At 42.5% G+C, this 21175-nt stretch overlaps 1 protein-coding gene across 1 annotated transcript in view; it reads left to right on the plus strand.

Annotated features, from left to right (window-relative positions):
* LOC145403736 (uncharacterized) overlaps positions 1-20733 on the plus strand; it is a 37412-nt gene extending 16679 nt beyond the window's left edge. Inside the window, exons 2-8 of the mRNA XM_080275416.1 lie at positions 220-459; positions 984-1009; positions 4122-4290; positions 9401-9661; positions 19262-19522; positions 20216-20241; positions 20550-20733. Coding sequence (XP_080131542.1) covers positions 220-459; positions 984-1009; positions 4122-4290; positions 9401-9661; positions 19262-19522; positions 20216-20241; positions 20550-20733 — 1167 coding nt within the window. The remainder of the gene's footprint in view (positions 1-219; positions 460-983; positions 1010-4121; positions 4291-9400; positions 9662-19261; positions 19523-20215; positions 20242-20549) is intronic.
* Positions 20734-21175: the final 442 nt, after the last annotated feature.

Raw genomic sequence — 21175 nt, forward strand, 5'->3', positions numbered from 1 at the left:
TGTGTGTGTTGGTTAGTAATTATCGACATTGTCTTTTGATGCATTTGTAGATGAAACCTATTGTTCTGAAGGTGTTGGTGTGCGTGATCGTTAACGATCTCTTTTATCTGTGTTTTCTCTTAACGCACATGCAGATGAAGGCTGTCATTTTGAGTCTTGTAGTGTTTGTGGTGGTTAGCAATGTCTTTTTACCGATACCTTCTGTAAATGCATATCCAGATGAAGGCTGTCGTTCTGAGTGTGGCGGTGTGCTTGATGGTCAGTGGCGTTCTGGCCTCCACTGAAAAACCTTACCCGACCTGCATCCAAGAAGTGTCTGACCAGTGCCCAGAGGTGGATGGCGAGTACCCCCTCATCCTTGCCGACCCCCTGGACTGCTCTAGGTTCTGTATCTGCAGCTTTGGAATAGCCTACCAGCACTCCTGCTATCTTGGCCTTCTCTTCGATGACATTCTGAAAGTATGCAACTATTACGAAAATGTAAGTGTTTTCTCTTGATTTAACATTTTATATAACTAATTTGGAGCACTGGGACCAGAGAAAGTATTCCTTGATTCTGGGACCCTTTTTGATGATACTCTTGATATCTGAAACTGTTCTGAATTGAGTCTCTTCTCTTGCTTGAACTTTTTACATGACCCACTCACCCTTTTAATTGGGCCATTATAAACGTAGGGACCAGAGGCCAGGATTCCTTTACGCCGGGCCTGCTCTTGATGACACACTCGATACCTCAACTGGCCTAAACTAGTGAGTCACTCCTATTAATTAAGAACTCTCGTTAGGGGCTGAGGAATTCATAGCACTGAGTTTATTGTGCATACAGATCCCCAGTTACAGTATACTGGTGGGTGAACATTGAAGTGGAGAAACAGACTGTGCTCTACGCTCTAAAATATGCTGCAAAAAGGAGAAAATCATAGCCAGGTTAAGGTGAACGGCCTATAGTATGTGAAAATAATTCATATCTTTCCTTGTTTCAGGTTGACTGTGGTTCCCGCCCTAAACCGTAAGAGGTAAACAAGTTGCCTCCCTCTCTTCATGGAACACCAAACTACCGAGAAGCTATAAATATCAACCTCTACCCTCACCCCTTTACCTGTTTCAGTACCAAGAGAAAATACAGCTCACAAATAATTTACTCTGCTGTCAATGTAATGCCGCCCCTAACAGCACAACGCACTTACTCACTTCACTCTCACAACACACTGCCTTTATTTCATTGCCGCCCCTAACACAACACTATAATATTCTTACTTAATCACCTCATGCATCTAACTGTAACATCACGCTATGCTGTCACTGAAATGCCTGCTCTCACCACAGCACACTCTTCTCAAGCACCTCACTCTCACAACGAAGACAAATCCTCAGTATGGCCTCTACAAGTGATCTCTGGAAGCGCCCGAAAGAAGTGGCTGGGTACCTGCAGTCCAGATCAGCCTAGGACCACCACCACCACAACCACCACAGCAACAACAACAGTAATAACAGCGCCCACGCTTATGCATCTTGCACAACTCTGATACAACAAAAGCACACGAAGAGGAAATTATAGAGCAATAAAGCATGATAATATGTTGGTGTATTTCTTTTCGGTACATGGAATAAATTTTCCTTCAAATATATATGTGTTGTATCATTTGGTTGTGATGGTTGATTACCCCTCTCACTAGCGCAAGCAAAAACATTCGCTCAACGGTAGTGTTCGTATTCAAGTCGGTCAAGAGGCTTATAAACACTTCTTCCTTGGCGGTTTGTCTTGGTTGTTACTCCTTAATATTCCCCTGCATGTTATCACTTGGACTCCTATGATGCACTCTTATCTTGGAAACAAGTCAGTAATAGTTAAATAAAAAATACATAAATTAAGACATACATACATACATAATAACTACAATGGATATCATCTGGTGATAGCTTCAATATGAAATTGATTTTTCTTATACTATGAGAGGATTAATGTTACCATGATTAATATTCTTTGGCTCCGACGATTCACTCTCAACAGAGTTAAATCGCCTGGCTTTAGCTGGATTAGAAACTAGAGCTGTCTTGCCCATGAGCGGGTTAATTATACCTTTTCACCATGACCAGCATTTGCATTGATATCAAAGGCTTATATACGAACGAGTCACATGCAAGCATAAACAGGCCAGGAAAAGGTGTCAGAAAGTCTTGCAGGGAATTAAGAATATCGGCTTACTGCTCGTGTTCTAAGTGGTCCTGGATAAATCGTAGCACCTTTTCCTTAGCTACTTATTTGGTACATGAAACTTCATTGTCATCTTGTATGCTTCTGATGCAAACTGTATCAGTATTAAAGCGTTATGAATTGCTTTCAATGGAATGTCAAGATATGAAGTGGAAAAATAATCGCTGTATGGTCCTATGAGACAGACACTTAAAAAATTAAAAAATTAAAGAGTTTAAGCATAAGCAAAGTAAGAGGGGGCTGGTGTCTTCAAAGATAAAGAAAACCTAGATGTGTGGACGGTTACGCTTGTGAGGTAGTCAGGATTCCCAGGCATAAATGATGAGGGACTGACTGTCTTGTACTTTTAATTGCCCTTGCAGTTGATTATTTCTCCCTCTGTCCTGCTCATTCTTTCCTTGTTTTCTGGATCCTACCCCACCCCATCCTTACTGTAGGCTGTAAAAAGAGTGCACGATGATAGTGATGATGACGATTGTGGCGGCTGTGGTGGCGGCGATGGTGTTAGGGATGATGATGATGATGATGACTACCGTTACACATGAGCAGGGTCTCATTTTCCTAGTCTATTCACAGGCAGAGGAGAAATAGGGACATGGAGTTGTAATTACACAGTTACATGTCATAAGGGTCGTGCTATGAGTGGCACTGAAGATTCGTAAAACCATCTCCGTTCCAGTGTATTCTGCACATTACACCTAAATATCCCCATTAATGTTGTTGATGCAAATTATTATTGTAATGAAGCAGCACTAATTACAAACAAGGGAATGTTGACTTATAATATGCCTACCAAGTCGCTTAAAATACGGCTCATTAATCTGGGAAAGAATTTTCTTTTGGAGCTATCCTTGTCCTTTGTGCTAGAGAGGGACGCCTTCATGCGGTGGAGCAAATATGATGGGGATTTGGTACCGTAATGTTATAAAAAAGTCCCTCAGTCCCCCTCCTTATTCCCCGAATACAGGATGGTGGACTGTAAGAGAAGAGCGTCATAGGTCTGCAGTCTACCAGGTTCACTTCCAGATTAGCCTGGGGCTACAGCAACAGTGAGAAAAACCCCTTCAGCCGGGGGACTTGCTTCTATATTTCATTGGTGTTAATTCTAGGTAAATTTATTTTGCTTATGAGAGAGACTTCTCGAACTGGACATGTTTGATACAACCTTCATTAACCCAGTCGTGACTAGAGTTAAAAGATGCAACCCTCATTCACCCAATTACTGACAAGAGTTGATGAAACGCCTAGAACTCGGGGCCCCGAACTGTGAACGCAAAGCATCACTTGTTATGCCTCCGCCAAGCCTTGCTCACGGACTCACCAAACAGCCTCCAAGAAGGATTTCATTGCGAGTTTAAATGAGGCTAAAGATAAACTAAGTCAGCCCCATATGACCTTGACATTTGAACCCTTGACCTTGCTGACCCAATCAGTTCATCGTTCCTTCATACTGTATCACCGACAAAAGTTTGGTCAACATCCATCGAGGAGGTCAAGAGATATTTCGCCCACACCCTGATAACATTGACCTTTGATCCTTTGACCTTGCTGTTCTAATCAGTTCATCATCCCTTCATACTGTATCATTGACAGAAGTTTCGCCAATATCCGTAGAAGGGTTCAGGAGATTTCGCGCTCATAAGGAAAAACTAAATCGACCCCATATGACCTTGAGCTAGCTGACCTAATCAATTCATCATCTCCTCATACTGCATCACTGACCAAGCTTGGTGGAAATCAGTCGATGGGTTCATGTAAATCGCGCCCAGAATAGTGTTACGGACAGAAGAACGCACCCACGCACCCACGCACTCATAAATGGACAGACCAAACACTTAATGCCTCCTCCACCATAGGTGGGTGGAAACATAATAAATACAACCTTCATTAATCCACCCACTTACAGAAATAGCTGTTGTTGTCGGCCAGAGAGACTGGTGTTCATCAACACCAGTCCCTCTGGCCGGCAGACCCATCAACCACAGGCAATCAATCGACCCTTCAGGGCCGTCACGTGCAGTGAACTGTTGTTCTCTTGTGACTGGCAGCGGCTCGCTACAGCGAGGCGTGTGCAAGTATGTTAAGATTTTGTTCCTGGATGGATGCCACATTGGCGTCTCTCAATCCAGTTAACATGGATACCATAGTAGGCTCCACTTCACCCCGTGATCTGGTTATATGATTACCACCTAGAGTTGTAAATGGTTTCTGGGTAACAGGAAATCATTAGGCTTTTCACTCAGAGTTGAGCCACCTGAAGTGAAAGGATTAATAGAAGGCGACAGCAAGGAAAGGGAAAAGTGGGACGTGAGGAGGGCAGACACAGACTTAGAATGATAAAGATGAGGGAAGAAGTAGGCAGCAAGTGAGTGGATAGTGGTCGCCAACACCTACAATTAGAAATAGCTGATCTGGTTAAATAATATCTTCTGCTGGCAGGCTGATTACCATGATCAAGACGAACTCAGGAAGAAACGGTTAACCTGAGGGCAATCTATTAGTGGCTGCGGATTAGAGAAGACATTACTGTACTGAAAGGGGTGAAAGATGGAGGAAATTACATAGCGCATTTTACCTCTTCGGCCCGAGGACGTAACATTAATTATATTTATTCTTGCTGCTACCAGACGATTCTACTCAGTTTTATGGGAGACCTCTGGTAGTGAAAGGGTAAGGTAAAGCCCATCAAAAAAAAAAAAAAAAAAAAAAAATCTTACTTTAAGGTAAATAAAATTGTCTAAAAGCAACAAATAAAAAAGAAAGAAAGAAAGAAAAACATGGAAAGAAAGGAAGGACATGAGAAACAAAGAAAGAAAACAAAGGGTGGTGATTCAGACAAGCAGTTCACTTCATTTTCATTCTTGCTGTTACGAGACGAATTTATTATGCTTTAGGAGAAACCTCAAGTAGTGAATAAGTAAATGAGGGCTACAGTTTAACCCCTTCAATTTAAAAGGTCCTGTCCTTAAATTAACATAATCGTCTTGTGGCAGCAAGAACTAAACAAGAAACCGTCGCATCGTTCTGAAGGGTTAAGCAGCGAGAACCAGCAGCCAAGAATGCTTTAAAATATAATATTGGATTCACAGGGCCAATGCAGTCCTCTCTTGCCCCATCAGGAGCATAGAGGCATGGCGCTAGGTCACTCAGTCCGGACATGAAAAACAAGGTTGACCAGCCGCATATGCCCTTGAGTCGCATTATGTGGGCAATAAACTTAGCCAACCCTTGGAAGGAAACCTTTACTGGTCCTACTCGGCGGAAGCACCTTAACTTACAAGATCACCGGGCGTCCACTTGGCTATAATTATGTTTACCAATCAACGTAGTAAATAGTTTCCTGGGATACGGGAGGCCATTTCGCATAAAACTCAGGGAAGAGTCATGTGAAGGTAATACTTTATGGAATGCTTGGATGGTGGCTGCCCTCACTTGCTACAAATGACGGTGAAAAATTTCTCTCTCCATCCACATGGAGCATCCAGCTCGCCTTTGTTATTCATATCTACCCAAGTCTTGCTTGAAGAAGGGTTGTTACTTGCTCTATGTCCTAAACGTGGATACTTCAGGGAAAGCTTTTTTTTTTTTTCGTTTTTTTCTTTTTTCTTTTTTTTACAATATGTCCACCTATATATCTCAGTGTTTCTTCCTCTATGATAAATGTAACATTACACCACTTATTAAACCATTCCGTGCGAAAATTATTTCTTCAATAACCATGACTTGCATTAGGCAAACAATGCAGTACCCTCACAAACAGTGCCATGCCCGCACAAATAATGCTGTAATGCACAAATAATGGCACACACACACACACACACACACACACACACACACACACACACACACACACACACACACACACACACACACACTTCTATTGCTGTATCTTCGCAAATAATGCCGTACCTGCTGACATAATCCTGTACATTCACAAATAATGCTGTAGCCTCACACACACACACACACACACACACACACACACACACACACACACACACACACACACACACACACACACACACACACACACACACACACACACACACACACACACCTCTGCCCCACAACATAGTACTCTACACTCTCATACACACATTTCTATTGCTTTACCTTCACAAATAATGCCATACCTGCCCACATAATGCATACCTTCACAAATAATGTTGCTGCCTCACACAAACGACTCTGCCCCACAATATATTGCTCTACCCTCACACACACACACACACACACACACACACACACACACACACACACACACACACACACACACACACACACACACACACACACACACACACACACACACACACACACACACACACACACACACACACACACACACACACACACCTGTCTACCATCACACAAAGGCGAAATCATTATATACTGTAGACTAGTTCCATGTTAATAATGACACTGGCTCTTTGGCAAAAAGAGAGATGGGACGGCTATCTTCAGTGCTCGTTGGGTTCTCAGCCTTTTAACACCAGGCAATCAATATTCCCTGTCATCTATTAAATCATTTTCAGCGAAATGTATAGAGCTTATGAGTGCATTGTCTGGATTCACCTTGTCTGCACGACTCCAGGCACTTATCCCCTTCTCTCTGTATGTTTCTCCTCTTGGAAAACTAATATATTATATTTTTGTGCCTCTTGTCTTAAGCTTGGTGTTAAAACAACCAAATACAAAGCAGTGACATGCTATTTTCATAGATTACATGAATATAAGGCACATTCAACAAATAACAACAGAGTATCCTCGTCGTTCTGTACCTGGATACAACAGAGTGCGGGATACACTCAGCCCGGCGAGTGGCGGGAGTGACATCAGGATCACCCCCATCTCCATAGGGACCCTCGCATTGCCTGACCTGTTTTACTGGGCCGAGTGGGTATCGAACTTGTGCAAGATCGTAACTTAGACTGGGACGTTCACACCACTAGACCACCAGGCGCACATAGGGATAATACACATTGTAAGGATGAATGCTGAAGGTTGGCCAGTATGGACTTACGGATGGTATATATCAAAACTCTCTTCGACAAGTGAGTAAGCAAGTGTCGTCCTTGTATAACTGGCCTATTACGTCACAGTTCAGAACAATAATCAAAAAATGGTAATAAATACTTGCAGGTGCTTATGAGAATATCAACCCTCACTCTTAGGTATTATAGCACTACGAGAGGTTTCTATAAAGCTGAAATATTTGTCTGAATCTATCTGTCTATATATAATCTAGATAGATAGATATATAGAGAGATAGATGTAGATATAGATATAGATATAGATATATAAGATAGATAGATAGATATACACGTAGCTTGCAACGGAGGGGTTGATAATGACTGGGTGCTTGCAGATGTTGTGACAAGAATGACTCTCACACTGAAAGATAATAGTTATAACGTTACCATAGCTGTCAACAAAGCTGAAAACAATTGTTCAGTGGTAAACAAATAGAACAGAGAGAGAGAGAGAGAGAGAGAGAGAGAGAGAGAGAGAGGGGATATACACGAGTATACCGCACTGAAAAGGTTAATATGAGTAAATGCTGCAATGGTGTATAGGTCATTGTTTCAAAAACCCTCCCACTCGGGCAACGGAAACTCTAGTAATGTCTACAAAGCTGAAAATCTGTTTACGACATTTCGGAGATGAAAATGACATGACTGTACTGGAGAGGTTGATGCGACGTAAAAGACTACAGGTGGTGATACCGGATGAACTCCCACACCTCCAAGCAATATAATACCAACACCCTCTGACCTTCTCTCAATCAGGCTCTACGGGACAGACTCAAGTCACGGTGAGCTTCTCGTAACCCGGGGGGGGGGGGGGGGATATTCACAAAAATAATGACGACGGATTGCCCGTAGTAACTTACAATTGTTTTGGCAGGAGGAACAAGAGGTGTGGGAATATCAAGCACGTACATTGTCCCTTATTCCAAAACATCTTTACGTGAACCCACTGGACTGCAGGTTGATGTTGCTCTATTTCTGCAGACACCCATCATCCATTCAGAAACAGAAAGGGGAGCTGAGGGATATTTGTATAATCAGGGAAGGAAACCACACGGCTGTATCGATGCCATCGCTTGAAGTCGTCTCTCTCCTGCACAACAAATCACAGACACAACAGGGAATTAATCACGTCTATTATTATTATATTTTTCCTCTCTAGAGACAGTTTCAATCAGGTTAGGGAGAAGTTCATTAACCATTTTCAGTTCTTTTTTTAATAATAGGAGTCTTTAAAACTGAATAACCTAGTCTGATGTTAGCTAGAACAGTATGGGAAATACGCCCTTGGGCTGAAGGAGATAACGTTAGTGTTGAATCGTCACGTCATCATCATCATCATCGAGCTTTTTCTCACAAGTACCAACATTATTCATCCACTTTATTCTTAGCCTTCCTACAAACAGAAATCCTTCTTAAACACGACGACCAACAGACAGGAAGATTCTGTACTTTTTCTTCTCCCTCCTTCAGTAACAAAACAACCAATTTTTGTACTGCAATAATTTTATCCCTGCTCCTAGTTGTGTCAGTATAAGGCCTCCGGCACATACATTCCATTTTCTTTTTAAATATATTTAACACTGGGTATAAGCGAGGCAGTTCTTCCCTGAGCCCTAGCAGGTGGCCTCATACACGTTTTCACGCCACCTCTTGGACACGAGAAGTAACAATCATCCGGACAACAACACGTCATGAAAGCGGATGAGAGACTAAATTTAGCTTTATAAATGATGGAGGAAAAGGACAGAGTAAAACACCTTTAAAACACACACACACACACACACACACACACACACACACACACACACACACACACACACGCACACACTTTCCAGTCGAAAGTATCCAAAATGAGTACAAAAACACCACTCTCCAGTAACCGACATTTTCTCTTGACGCATCGATGTACACAGTTGTGTGTGTGTGTGTGTGTGTGTGTGTGTGTTGGTTAGTAATTATCGATACTGTCTTTTGATGCATTTGCAGATGAAGCCTGTTTCTGAAGTGTTGGTGTGCTTGATGGTTAACAATCTATTATACCTATGTTTTCTCTTCACGCACTAGCAGATGAGGGTTGTCATTTTGAGTTTGGTAGTGTTTGTGATGGTAAGCAATGTCTTTTTACCGATACCCTTTGTTGACGCATACCCAGATGAAGGCTGTCGTTCTGAGTGTGGTGGTGTGCTTGATGGTCAGTGGCGTTCTGGCCGCGGCTGACTGGCCTCCCGTGCCCTGCATCCAAGAAGTGTCCGACCAGTGCCCAGAGGTTGATGGCGATTACCCCCTCATCCTTGCCGACCCCAACGACTGCTCTAAGTTCTGTATCTGCAGCTTTGGGGTAGCCTACGAGAAAACCTGCAAATATGACCTTCTCTTTGATGACACGCTGAAAGTCTGCAACTATCCCGACCAAGTAAGTGATTTCTGTTGATTTAGCCTTGTAGTTAACTAATTTGGAGCGTAGGGACCAGAGAAAGGAGTCCTTTATGCTGGGGCTTCGGAGATACTCTTGATATCTGCAACTGTCTGAAATGTTGCGTCTTTTCTGTTGCTTCAACCTTTTGCTTGGACCAATTTCATACTTTTAACCCCTTAGCTCCCAGAGTCCCTGCGTGAAGGATTTTGCTGGAAGGGTGCTAAGCGTACCGCCCTCCACCTGTCCGCTCATAGTTGCAATGCTTATAAGTCCCTACCCCGGGGTTACCTTCTTTATTAAATTTTGAAAGTGGCCAGTTCCATCTCATACTGGGGACGCGAGGTGCAAAGGGGTTAACTGGCCCATTATGACCATACGGACCAGACTAGAGGCCAAGGATTCCTTTATACCGGGCCTGCCCTTGTTGACACACTCGATATCTCAAATGGCCTAAAATAGTGAGTCACTCCTAATATTTCAGAACTCTCATTAGGCGCTGAGGAATTCTTAGCAGTGAATTTATTGTGCATACAGATCCCCACTTAGATACTGCAGGGTGAGGATAGAAATGGAAAATCAAACTGTTCCACTCTGTAAAATAAGCTACAAAACTGCGAAAATCTATGCCAGCTTAAGGTGAAAGGACTATAGTACGTGAATGGAACTTTAATTTTTCCTCGTTTCAGGTTGACTGTGGTTCCCGCCCTATACCGTAAGAGGTAAACAAGCAGCCTTTCATTCTCCATGAAACACCAGCCTACCGAGACATCGCAACTATCAGCCTCTACCCTCACCTCTTTACCTGGTTCAATAGAAAGGGAAAAGGCAATTCATAAATAAATTACTCTGCTCTCACTGTAATGCCACCGATAACACCACAACGCACTAGCGCCTTACTTCACCCTCACAACACGCTGCTTTATTGCACTGCCGCCCCTAACACCACACTATAATATTCTTACTTTATCACCTCATGCACCTCACTGTAACATCACGCTATGTTGTCACTGAAATGCCGGCTTTCACCAAGCACACTCATTTCATGCACCTCACTCTCACAACCAAGACAATCCTCAACATGGCCTTAACAAAGGATCCCTGGGAGAATCCGGACGAAGTGACTGGGTACCTCCAGTCCAGATCAGCCTGAGACCACCGCCACCACAACCAAAACAACAACAATAACTTCTCTCACACATATTCATTTTGCATAACTCTGATACAGCAAAATTACACGAACAGGAAATTATGAAGCAATAAAGCAATGTATCTATATATGTATTTCTTTGCTGTACATCGAATAAATTTTCCTTCAAATATATGTTGTATCATTTAGTTGTGATGGTTGATTACCCCTCTCACTTGCGCAGGCAAAAACATTCGCTCCAGTTTTCGTATTCAGGTCGGTCAAGGAGACTTATTAACACCTCCTCCTTGGCGGTTTCTCTTGGTTATTACTCCTTAATATTCCCCTGCATATTATCACTTGGACTCCTATGATACACTATAGCTAGGAAGCAAGTCAGTAATAAATAAATAAAAATAAATAAATAAAGACATACATACATTCATACGCACATACAATCATATATAAAAAATACAAAGCATATAATCATGAGGTGTTAGCTGCAGTAAGAAATTGATTTTTTTTCATACCTTGAGAGGCTTTAAGTTACCACGATTAATATTCTTTGGCTCCGATGATTCTCTGTCAACCGAATTAAATCGTCTAGCGTTAGCTGGATTAAGAATTAGAGCTGTCCCGCCCATGAGAGGGTTAATTATACCTTTTCTCCATGGGCAGTGTTTGCATTGATATCAAAGGTTTTTATATGAACGAGTCACATGCAAGAAAAAACAGGCATGGAAAAGGTGCTAGAAAGTCTTGCAGGGTGATGAGAATATCGGCTTACTGTTTGAGTTCTAAGTGATCCTGGATTGTTCGTAGCTCCTTTTCCTTAGCTATTTATTTTGTGCAAGAAACTATAGTGTCAGCTTGTATGCATCTGATGCAAACTGTATCAGTATTAAAGCGTTATGAATTGCTTTCAAGGGATTGTCAAGATATAAAGTGGAAAAAAATCGCTGCATGGTTCTATGAGAGAGACACTTAAAAAATTAAAGAGTTTAAGCATCAGCAAAGTAAGAGAGGGCTGGTGTCTTCAAAAACAAAATTAAGAAAACCTACGATGTGTGGACGGTTACGCTTGTGAGGTAGTCAGGATTCCCGGGCATAAATGGTGAGGGACTGACTGTCTTGTACGTTTAATTGCCCTTGCAGTTGATTATTTCTCCCTCTGTCGTGCCCACTTGTTCCTTGTTTTCTGGATGCTACCCCGCCCCATCCTTACTGTAGGCGGTAAAAACAGTGCACGATGATGATGATGATGATTGTGGTGGCTGTGGTGACGGCGGTGGTGGTAGTGATGATGATGATGATGATGATGATGATGACTACCGTAACATATGGACAGGGTCTCATTTTCTTAGTCTATTCACAGGGAGAGGTGAATTAGGGACATTGAGTTGTAATTACACAGTTACGTGTCATAAGGGTCGTATTTTGAGTGGCTTTGAAGATTTGTAAGACCACCTCCTTTGCAATGTCTTCTGCACATTACACCCCAATATCCCTTTTTATGTTGTTGATGGAAATTATCTTTGTAATGAAGCGGCACTAATTACACACAATGGAATACGGAAATGTAATATGCAAAAACAAATCGTTAGGAAAAGGCGCAACGATTCCTCCCCAGTCGCTAAAAATACGGCTCATTAATCTGGAAAAAAAAATTCTTTTGGAGCTATCCTCGTCAGTTGCCTTTGAGGGGGATGGCTTCATGCGGTGGAGCAAATATGATGGGGATTTGGTGCTGTAATGTTATAAAAACGTCCCTCAATCCCCCTCCGTATCCACCGAATACAGGATGGTGGACTGTAAGAGAAGAGCGTCGTAGGTCTGCAGTCTACCAGGTTCACTTCCAGATTAGCCTGGGGCTACAGCAACAGCGAGAAAAAAACCGTCAGTCCTGGGACGTGCTTCTATATTTAATCGGTGTTAATTCTAGGTAAATTTATTTTACTTAAGAGAGAGACTTCTCGAATTGGACATGTTAGATACATCCTTCATTAACCCAGTCGTGAGTAGAGTTAAAAGATGCAGCCCTCATTCACCCAATAAATGACAGAGTTGATAAAACGCCGAGAACTCGAGCCCCGAACTGTGAACGCAAACCATCACTCGTGTGCCTCCGCCAAGCCTTGCTCACGGACTCACCATACAGCCTCCATGAAAGATTTCATTGCGGGTTTAAATGAGACTAAAGATAAACTAAGTCAGCCCCATATGACCTTGACATTTGAACCCTTGACCTTGCTGACCCAATCAGTTCATCGTCCCTTCATACTGTATCACCGACAAAAGTTTGGTCAACACCTATCGAGGCGGTCAAGAGATATCGCGCCTACACCCTAATGACCTTGATCTCTGACCCCTTCATCTTGCTGTTCTAATCAGTTCATCATCCCTTCATATTTGTATCACTGACAAAAGTTTCGTCAAAATCCGTAGAAGAGTTCAGGAGATTTCGCGCCCACAAGGATAAACTAAATCGACCCCATATGACCTTGACCTAGCGGACCTAATCAGTTCATCATCTCCTCATACTGCATCACTGACCAAGCTTGGTGGAAATCAGTCGATGAGTTCAGGGGATATCGCGTCCAGAAGTGTTACGGACGGAAGAACGCACCCACGCACCCAGGCACACATAAACGGACAAACCAAGCACTTAATGCCTCCTCCATCATAGGTGGGTGGAAGCATAATAAATACAACCTTCACTAATCCATTCACTGATAGAAATAGCTGTTTTTGTTGATGATGATGATGATCAACTCCAGTCCCTCTGGCCGGTCAGACCCATCAACCACAGGCAAGCAACCGTCCCTTCAGGGCCGTCACGTGCAATGAACTCTTGTTCTCTTGCGACTGACAGCGCCTCACCACAACGTAGAGTTTGTATGTGAAAGTTTTGTTCCTGGGTGGATGTCACATTGGCTCCTCTCCATCTAGTTAAAAAGGGCACCAGAGTAGGCTCCACTTCACCCCGTGATCTGGTTATATGATTACGACCTGGCGTTGTAAATGGTTTTCTGGATAACAGGAAACCATTAGGCTTGTCACTCAGAGTAGAGCCACCTGATGTGAAAGGATTAATAGAAGGTGACAGGAAGGAAACGGAAAAGTGGGACGAGAGGAGGGCAGGCACAGAAATAAAATGTTGAAGGTGAAGGAAGAAGTAGGGAACAAGTGAGTGGATAGTTGTCGCCAACACCTACTATTAGAATATCTAATCTCTTTAAATAATATCTTCTTGTGGCAGGCTGACCGCCATGATAAACACGTACTCAGGAAGAAACGGTCAAGCTGAGGGCAATCTATTAGTGGCTGCAGATTAGAGAAGACATTATCGTACTGAAAGAGAGAACTTCGATGCGGTGAAACCTGGAGGTAATTACATACCGCATCAATCCCTTCAGCCCGGGACGTAACATTAATTATATTTATTCCTGCTGCTACCAGATGATATTACTCAGCTTTTTGGGTGAGCTCTGGTAGTGAAGGGGTAAGTTAAAGCGGTAATGTAACCTGTCAAGTAAAAAAAAAGAAGAAGAAGAAGAAGAAAAAGGAAAAGAAGAAAGGTCTTACGCTAAGGTAAATAAAAATGCCTAAAACAGAAAAAAAGAAAAGAAAAAGAAAAAAGAAAAAGAAAAAAATTAAAAAGAAAGAAAGTAAAACAAAGAAAGACAGGAAGGACATGAGAAACAAAGTAAGAAAACAAAGGGTGATGGTTCAGACAAGGTGTTCACTTCATTATTTCATTCTGGCTGTTAGCAGATGATTTTAATCTGCTTTAGGAGTAGCCTCAAGTAGTGAAGGAGTAAATGAAGGCTACAGTTGAACCCCTTCAGTTCAAAAGGTCCTGTCCTCCTCTGAGCATAATCGTCTTGTGACAGCTAGAACTAAACAACAACACCGTTTCATCGTTCTGAAGGGTTAAGCAGCGAGAAACAGACAGGCAGGCATGCTTTACTCATATACTGTAATATTAGATTCACAGGGCCAATACAGTCTTTTCTTGCCCCATCAGTAGCGTAGAGGCATGACACTTGATTACTCAGTCCGGACATCAAAAACAAGGTTGACCAGCCGCATATGCCCTTGAATGGCATTATGTGAGCAATAAACTTTAGCCCACCCTCGGATGGAAACCTTTACCGTTCCCATTCGGATGGAGCGCCTTGACTCACTAGATCACCGGGCGTCCATTTGACTATAATTATGTTTACCAACCAACTTAGTAAATGGTTTCCTGAGATACAGCAAGCCAATTTGTATAAAACTCAGGGAAGAGACATGTGAAAGTAATACTGTATGGAATGGGTGGATGGTGGCTGCTCTCACTTGCTTCAAATGACGGGGAGAAATTTCCCTCTCTATTCAGGTGGAGCATACGGCTCGCCTTTATTTTTAATATCTACCCAAATCTTGCTTGAAGAATGGTTGTTACTTGCTCTGTGTCCTAAATATAGATACTTCAGGGAAAACTTTTTTCTAGCAATATATCCACCCATATATCTCAGTGTTTCTTTCTTTATGATAAATGTAACATTACACCACTTATTAAGCCTTTTATTACGATAATTATTTCTTAAGAACCATGATTTGAATTAGCCAAGCAATGCAGTTCCCTCACAAACAATGCCATACCAGCATAAATAATGCTGTAACGCACAAATAATGCCCCCCCCACACACACACACACGCACGCGCGCGCGCTCTTCTATTGCTGTACCGCCGCAAATAATGCCATACCTGCAGACATACTGCTGTATATTCACGAATAATGCTGCAGCCTCACACACACACATCTCTGCTCCACAACAAAGTACACACATCTCTGCTCCACAACAAAGTACACACATCTCTGCTCCACAACAAAGTGCTCTACCCTCGCATACTCACATTTCTATTTCTATTGCTCTACCTTCACAAATAATGCCATACTCTCTCACGTAATGCTATACCTTCACAATAAATGTTGCTGCCTCACACAAACGGCTCTGCCCCACAGTATACTTCAGTACCCTCACACACACACACACACACACACACACACACACACACACACACACACACACACACACACACACACACACCTGTCTACCGTATCACACAGGCGAAATCATTTTGTACTGTAGACTAGTTGTATGTTAATGAAACTGGCTATCTTGCCAAACGAGGGATGAGACAGCTTCTTTCTTCAGTGCTCGTTGGTTTCTCAGCCTTTCAACACCAGGCAATCGATATTTCATGTCATATATGAAACCATTTTCAGCGAAGGGTATAGAGCTTCTGGGTCCATTGTCTGGATTCACTTTGTCTGCACGACATCGGGCACTTATCTCTTTCTCTATGTATGTTTCTTCTCTTGGAAAACTAATATATTGCATTTTTGTGCCTCTTGTCTTAGGCTTAGTGTTAAAACAACCATGTACAGATAAGTTACTTGGCATTTTCATTGATTACATGAATATAAGGCACATACAACATAACAACAGAGTATCCTCGTCGTTCTGTGCCTGGATACAACTGAGAGCAGGATACACTCAGTCCGGTGAGTGGCGGGCGTGACATCAGGATCTCTACCTCCCTAGGGACCTGCGCATCGGATGACCTGTTTTACTGGGCTGTGTGGGTATCGAACCTACGCAAGATCGTAGTTCAGACTGAGACGTTCACACCACTAGGCCACCAGGCGCACACAGGGATAATACACCCTGTAAGGATGAATGCTGAAGGTTGTCCAGTATGGACGTACGGATGGTATATATCAAAACCTTCTTCCAAAACTGCAACAACGACAAGTGAGTAAGCAAATGTCGTCCTTGTATAACTTACGTCACAGTTCAGAACAATAATTAAAAAAGGGTAATAAATTTAATACTTGCAGGTGCTCATGAGAATATCAACCCTCACTCTTAGGTACTACTGTATAGCACTACGAGAGGTTTCTATAAAGCTGAAATATTCATCCGTATCTATCAGTCTATATATAATCTATCTCTCTATCTATCTATAGATAGAAAGATAAATAAATAGATATACACGTTGCTTGAAACGGAGGGGGTTGATAATAGCAGATGTTGTGGCAAGAATGACTCTCACACTCAGAGATACTGTAATAGTGATAACATTACCATAGCTGTCCACAAAGCTGAAAACAATCATTCAATGGTAAACAAATAGAATATATCTATCTATCTATCTATCTATCTATCTATATCTATCTATCCATCTATCTATCTCTATCTATATAAAGAGAGAGAGAGAGAGAGAGAGAGAGAGAGAGAGAGAGAGAGAGAGAGAGAGAGGATATGCACGAGTATATCGCACTGAAAATGTTAATATGAGTAAATGCTGCAATGGTGTGTAGGTGATTGTTTCAAAAACCCTCCCACTCGGACAACGGAAACTCTAGTAGTGTCCACAAAGCTGAAAATCTGTTAACGACATTTGCGGGGATGAAAATGACATGGTTGTACTGGAGAAGAAAGAAACACCGTAGTGGGACTATGTTTCTTTTTTCTTTCTTCTTTTTTCTCCAATTTGTCAACGAAAAGTTCATCGTACTGGGGAGTGGATGCGACGTAAAAGACTGCAGGTGGTGATACCGGAAGAACTCCCACACCTCCAAGCAATATAATAACAACACTCTCTGACCTTCTCTCAATCAGGTTGTACGGGACAGACTCAAGTCACTGTGAGCTTCTCACAACCCCGGTGGGATTCACAAAAATAATTACGGTGGGTTGCCCGTAGTAACTTACAATTGTTTTGGCAGGAGGAACAAGAGGTGTGGGAAGATCAAGCACGTACATTGTCCTTTACTCCAAAACATCTTTACGTGTCCCCACTGGACTGCAGGTTGATGTTGCTCTATTTCTGCAGACACCCATCATCCATTCAGAAACAGAAAGGGGAGCTGAGAGATATTTGTATAACCAGGGAAGGAAACCACCCGGCTGTATCGATGCCATCGCTTGAAGTCGTCCCTCTCCTGCGCAACAAATCACAGACACAACGGGGGATTGATCACGTCTATTATTATTTTATTTTTCCTCTCTAGAGACAGTTTCATTCAGGGTTAGGGAGAAGTTCATTAAACATTTTCAGTTCCTTTTTTAATAATAGGGGTCTTTAAAACTGAATAATCTAGTCTGATGTTAGCTAGACTGGTAGGTGGTGGCGACCATCATCCACTTACTTTGTGTAGTGCTGCCTACTTCTTCCTTAGCCTTTATCATTCTTTTTCTGTGCCTGCCCTCCTCTCTTCCTATTTCTCCCATCTTTCCTCTCACTTCTTATTGCTTTTCTTTCCTTTACGGGTGGCTTTATATTGAGTGACAAGCCAAATGGTTTCCTGTAAGCCAAGAAACCATTTACAACGCTGGGTGGTAACCATATAACCAAACCATACGTACGTGCTCCCTACGTGTCAGCAAGTGGATTGGTGGAGGGTCAGTGCCCCTCCCTGTAAAACAAATAACTCAAAGTCAAATGGCCACCCCTTACGGGATTGTGACGTCTGGCAATAGATAGATAGATAGATAGATGTTAGCTAGAACAACATGGGAAAACGCCCTTGGGCTGAAGGGGATAACGTTAGTGTAGAATCTTCACGTCATCATCATCATCATCATCATCATCATCGCTCTCTTTCTCACAAGTACCTACATTATTCATCTACTTTATTCTTGGCCTTCCTACAAAGAGAAATCCTACTTAAACACGAAGAACAACAGACAGGAAGATTCTGCACTTTTTCTTGTCCCTCCTGCAATAACAAAACAACCAATTTTTGCACTTCAATAATTTTATCTCTGCTCCTCGTTGTGTCATCATAAGGCCTCCGGTACATACAGTACATTCCATTTTCTTTTTAAATATATTTAACTCTGGATATGAGCCCTAGTAGGTGGCCTCATACACACTTTCACGCCACCTCTTGGACACGAGAAGTAACAATCATCCAGACAACAACACGTCATGAAAGCGGATGAGAGACTAAATTTAGCTTTATAAGTGATGGAGGAAAAGAACAGAGTCAAATACCTTTAAAACACACACACACACACACACACACACACACACACACACACACACACACACACACACACACACACACACACACACACATTTCCGGTCGAAGGTTTCCAAAATGAGTTCAAAAACAAAAACACCACTCTACAGTCACCGATATTTCCTCTTGACGCATTTCCAGATGTAAGTAGTTTTGTGTGTGTGTGTGTGTGTGTGTGTGTTGGTTAGTAATTATCGATACTGTCTTTTGATGTATTTGCAGATGAAGCCTGTTGTTCTGAAAGTGTTGGTGAGCGTGATAGTTAATGATCTATTATACCTATGCTTTCTCTTTACGCACTTGCAGATGAAAGTTGTCATTTTGAGTCTGGTAGTGTTTGTGATGGTTAGCAATGTCTTTTTACCGATACCCTCTGTTGACGCATATCCAGATGAAGGCTGTCGTTCTGAGTGTGGTGGTGTTCTTGATGGTCAGTGGTGTTATGGCCGCCATTGAGGACCCTCTCGTGCCCTGCATCCAAGAAGTGTCCGACCAGTGCCCAGAGGTTGATGGCGAGTACCCCCTCATCTTTGCCGACCCCACCGACTGCTCTAAGTGTTGTGTCTGCAGTTCTGGGGTAGCCTACAAGTACTCCTGCTTACCTGGCCTTCTCTGCGATGACACGCTGAATCTCTGCAACTGGCCTGAATATGTTAGTCTTTTCTGTTGACTTAACCTTTCATTTAACTCAGTAGGAGCGTAGGTACTAGAAGCCAGAACTCCGTTATGCTGAGGCACCTCTTTGGAGATACACTTGATGTCTAGAACTGTCCTGAATTGTTGCGTCTGTTCTGTTGCTTCAACCTTTTACTTGGACCAATTTCATACTTTTAACCCCTTAGCTCGCAGAGTCCCTGTGCGAGAGATTTTTCTGGAAGGGAGCTAGGCGTACCGCCCTCCGCCTGTCTGCTCATAGTTGCAATGCTCATAAGTCCCTACCCCGGGGTTCCCTTCTTTGTTAAATTTTGAAAATGCTCAGTTCCGTCTCATACTGGGGACGGGGTGAGCAAAGGGGTTAATTGGCCCATTATGACCATAGGGACCAGAGGCCGGGATTCCTTTATACCTGGCCTGCCCTTGTTAACACACTCATTATCTCAACTGGCCTAAACTAGTGAGTCACTCATATTAATTCTGAATTCTCCTTAGTCGCTGAGGATTTCTTAGCACTGAATTTATTGTCCATGCAGATCCCTTGTTACAGTATACTGCTGAGTGAACATAGAAATGGAAAACCAGACTGTTCTACTCTCTAAAATAAGCTACAAAACGGCGAAAATCTAGGCCATCTTAAGGTGAAAGGACTATAGTATGTGAATGGAACTTTAATTTTTCCTCGTTGCAGGTTGACTGTGGTTCCCGCCCTATACCGTAAGAGTCAAACAAGCTGCCTTTCGTTCTCCACGGAACGTCAGCCTACCGAGACACCGCACCTACCACCTCTACCCTCACCTCTTTACTTACTTCAGTACCAAGAGAAACGGCAACTCATAAATAAATTACCCTGCTCTCACTGTAATGTCGCCCCTAACACCACAATACACTTACTCACTTCACCCTCACAATACACTACCTTCATTTCATTGCCGCCCCTAACACCACACAATAATATTCTTACTCGCCTCATGCACCTCACTGTAGCATCACACAATGCTATCACTGAAATGCTCTCACCACAGCACACTCTCCTCATGCATCTCAGTCTCACAACCAAGAGAAATCCTCAATATGACTTCAACAAAGGATCCCTGGGAGAACCCGGACGATATGGCTGGGTACCGCATCTGTAGTCCAGATCAGCCTGGGACCACCACCACCACAACCACAACTGCACTCACACTTGCTTATCTTGCACGACTCTGATACAGCAAAATTACTGGAACAGGAAATTGTGAAATAATAAAGCATGATATATGAAGGAGTATTCCTTTGCGGTACATTGAATAAATTTTCCTTCAAGTATATACATGTCGTATCATTTAGTTATGATGACTGATGAGCCCTCTCACTAGCACAAGCAAAAACCTTCACTCTAGTGTTCGTATTCAGATCGGTCAAGGCGGCTTATAAACACCTCTTCCTTGGCGGTTTGTCTTGGTTGTTACACCTTAATATTCCCCTGCATGTTATCACTTGGGCTTCTATGATGCACTCTTATCTTGAATACAAGTCAGTAATTCGTCAATAAAAAATTAAATGAAATAATAAAAAATAGATAAAAATAAATAAATGAATGCATACTTAAACAAAAAATGCGAAGCAAATAATCATCTGGTGTTGGCTGGAAATAACTGTTATCATTAAT

Source organism: Coenobita brevimanus, chromosome 61 (genome assembly GCF_032717465.1).
Source record: "Coenobita brevimanus isolate Jiangsu-jjx chromosome 61, ASM3271746v2, whole genome shotgun sequence".
Classification (NCBI taxonomy): Eukaryota; Metazoa; Arthropoda; class Malacostraca; order Decapoda; family Coenobitidae; genus Coenobita; species Coenobita brevimanus.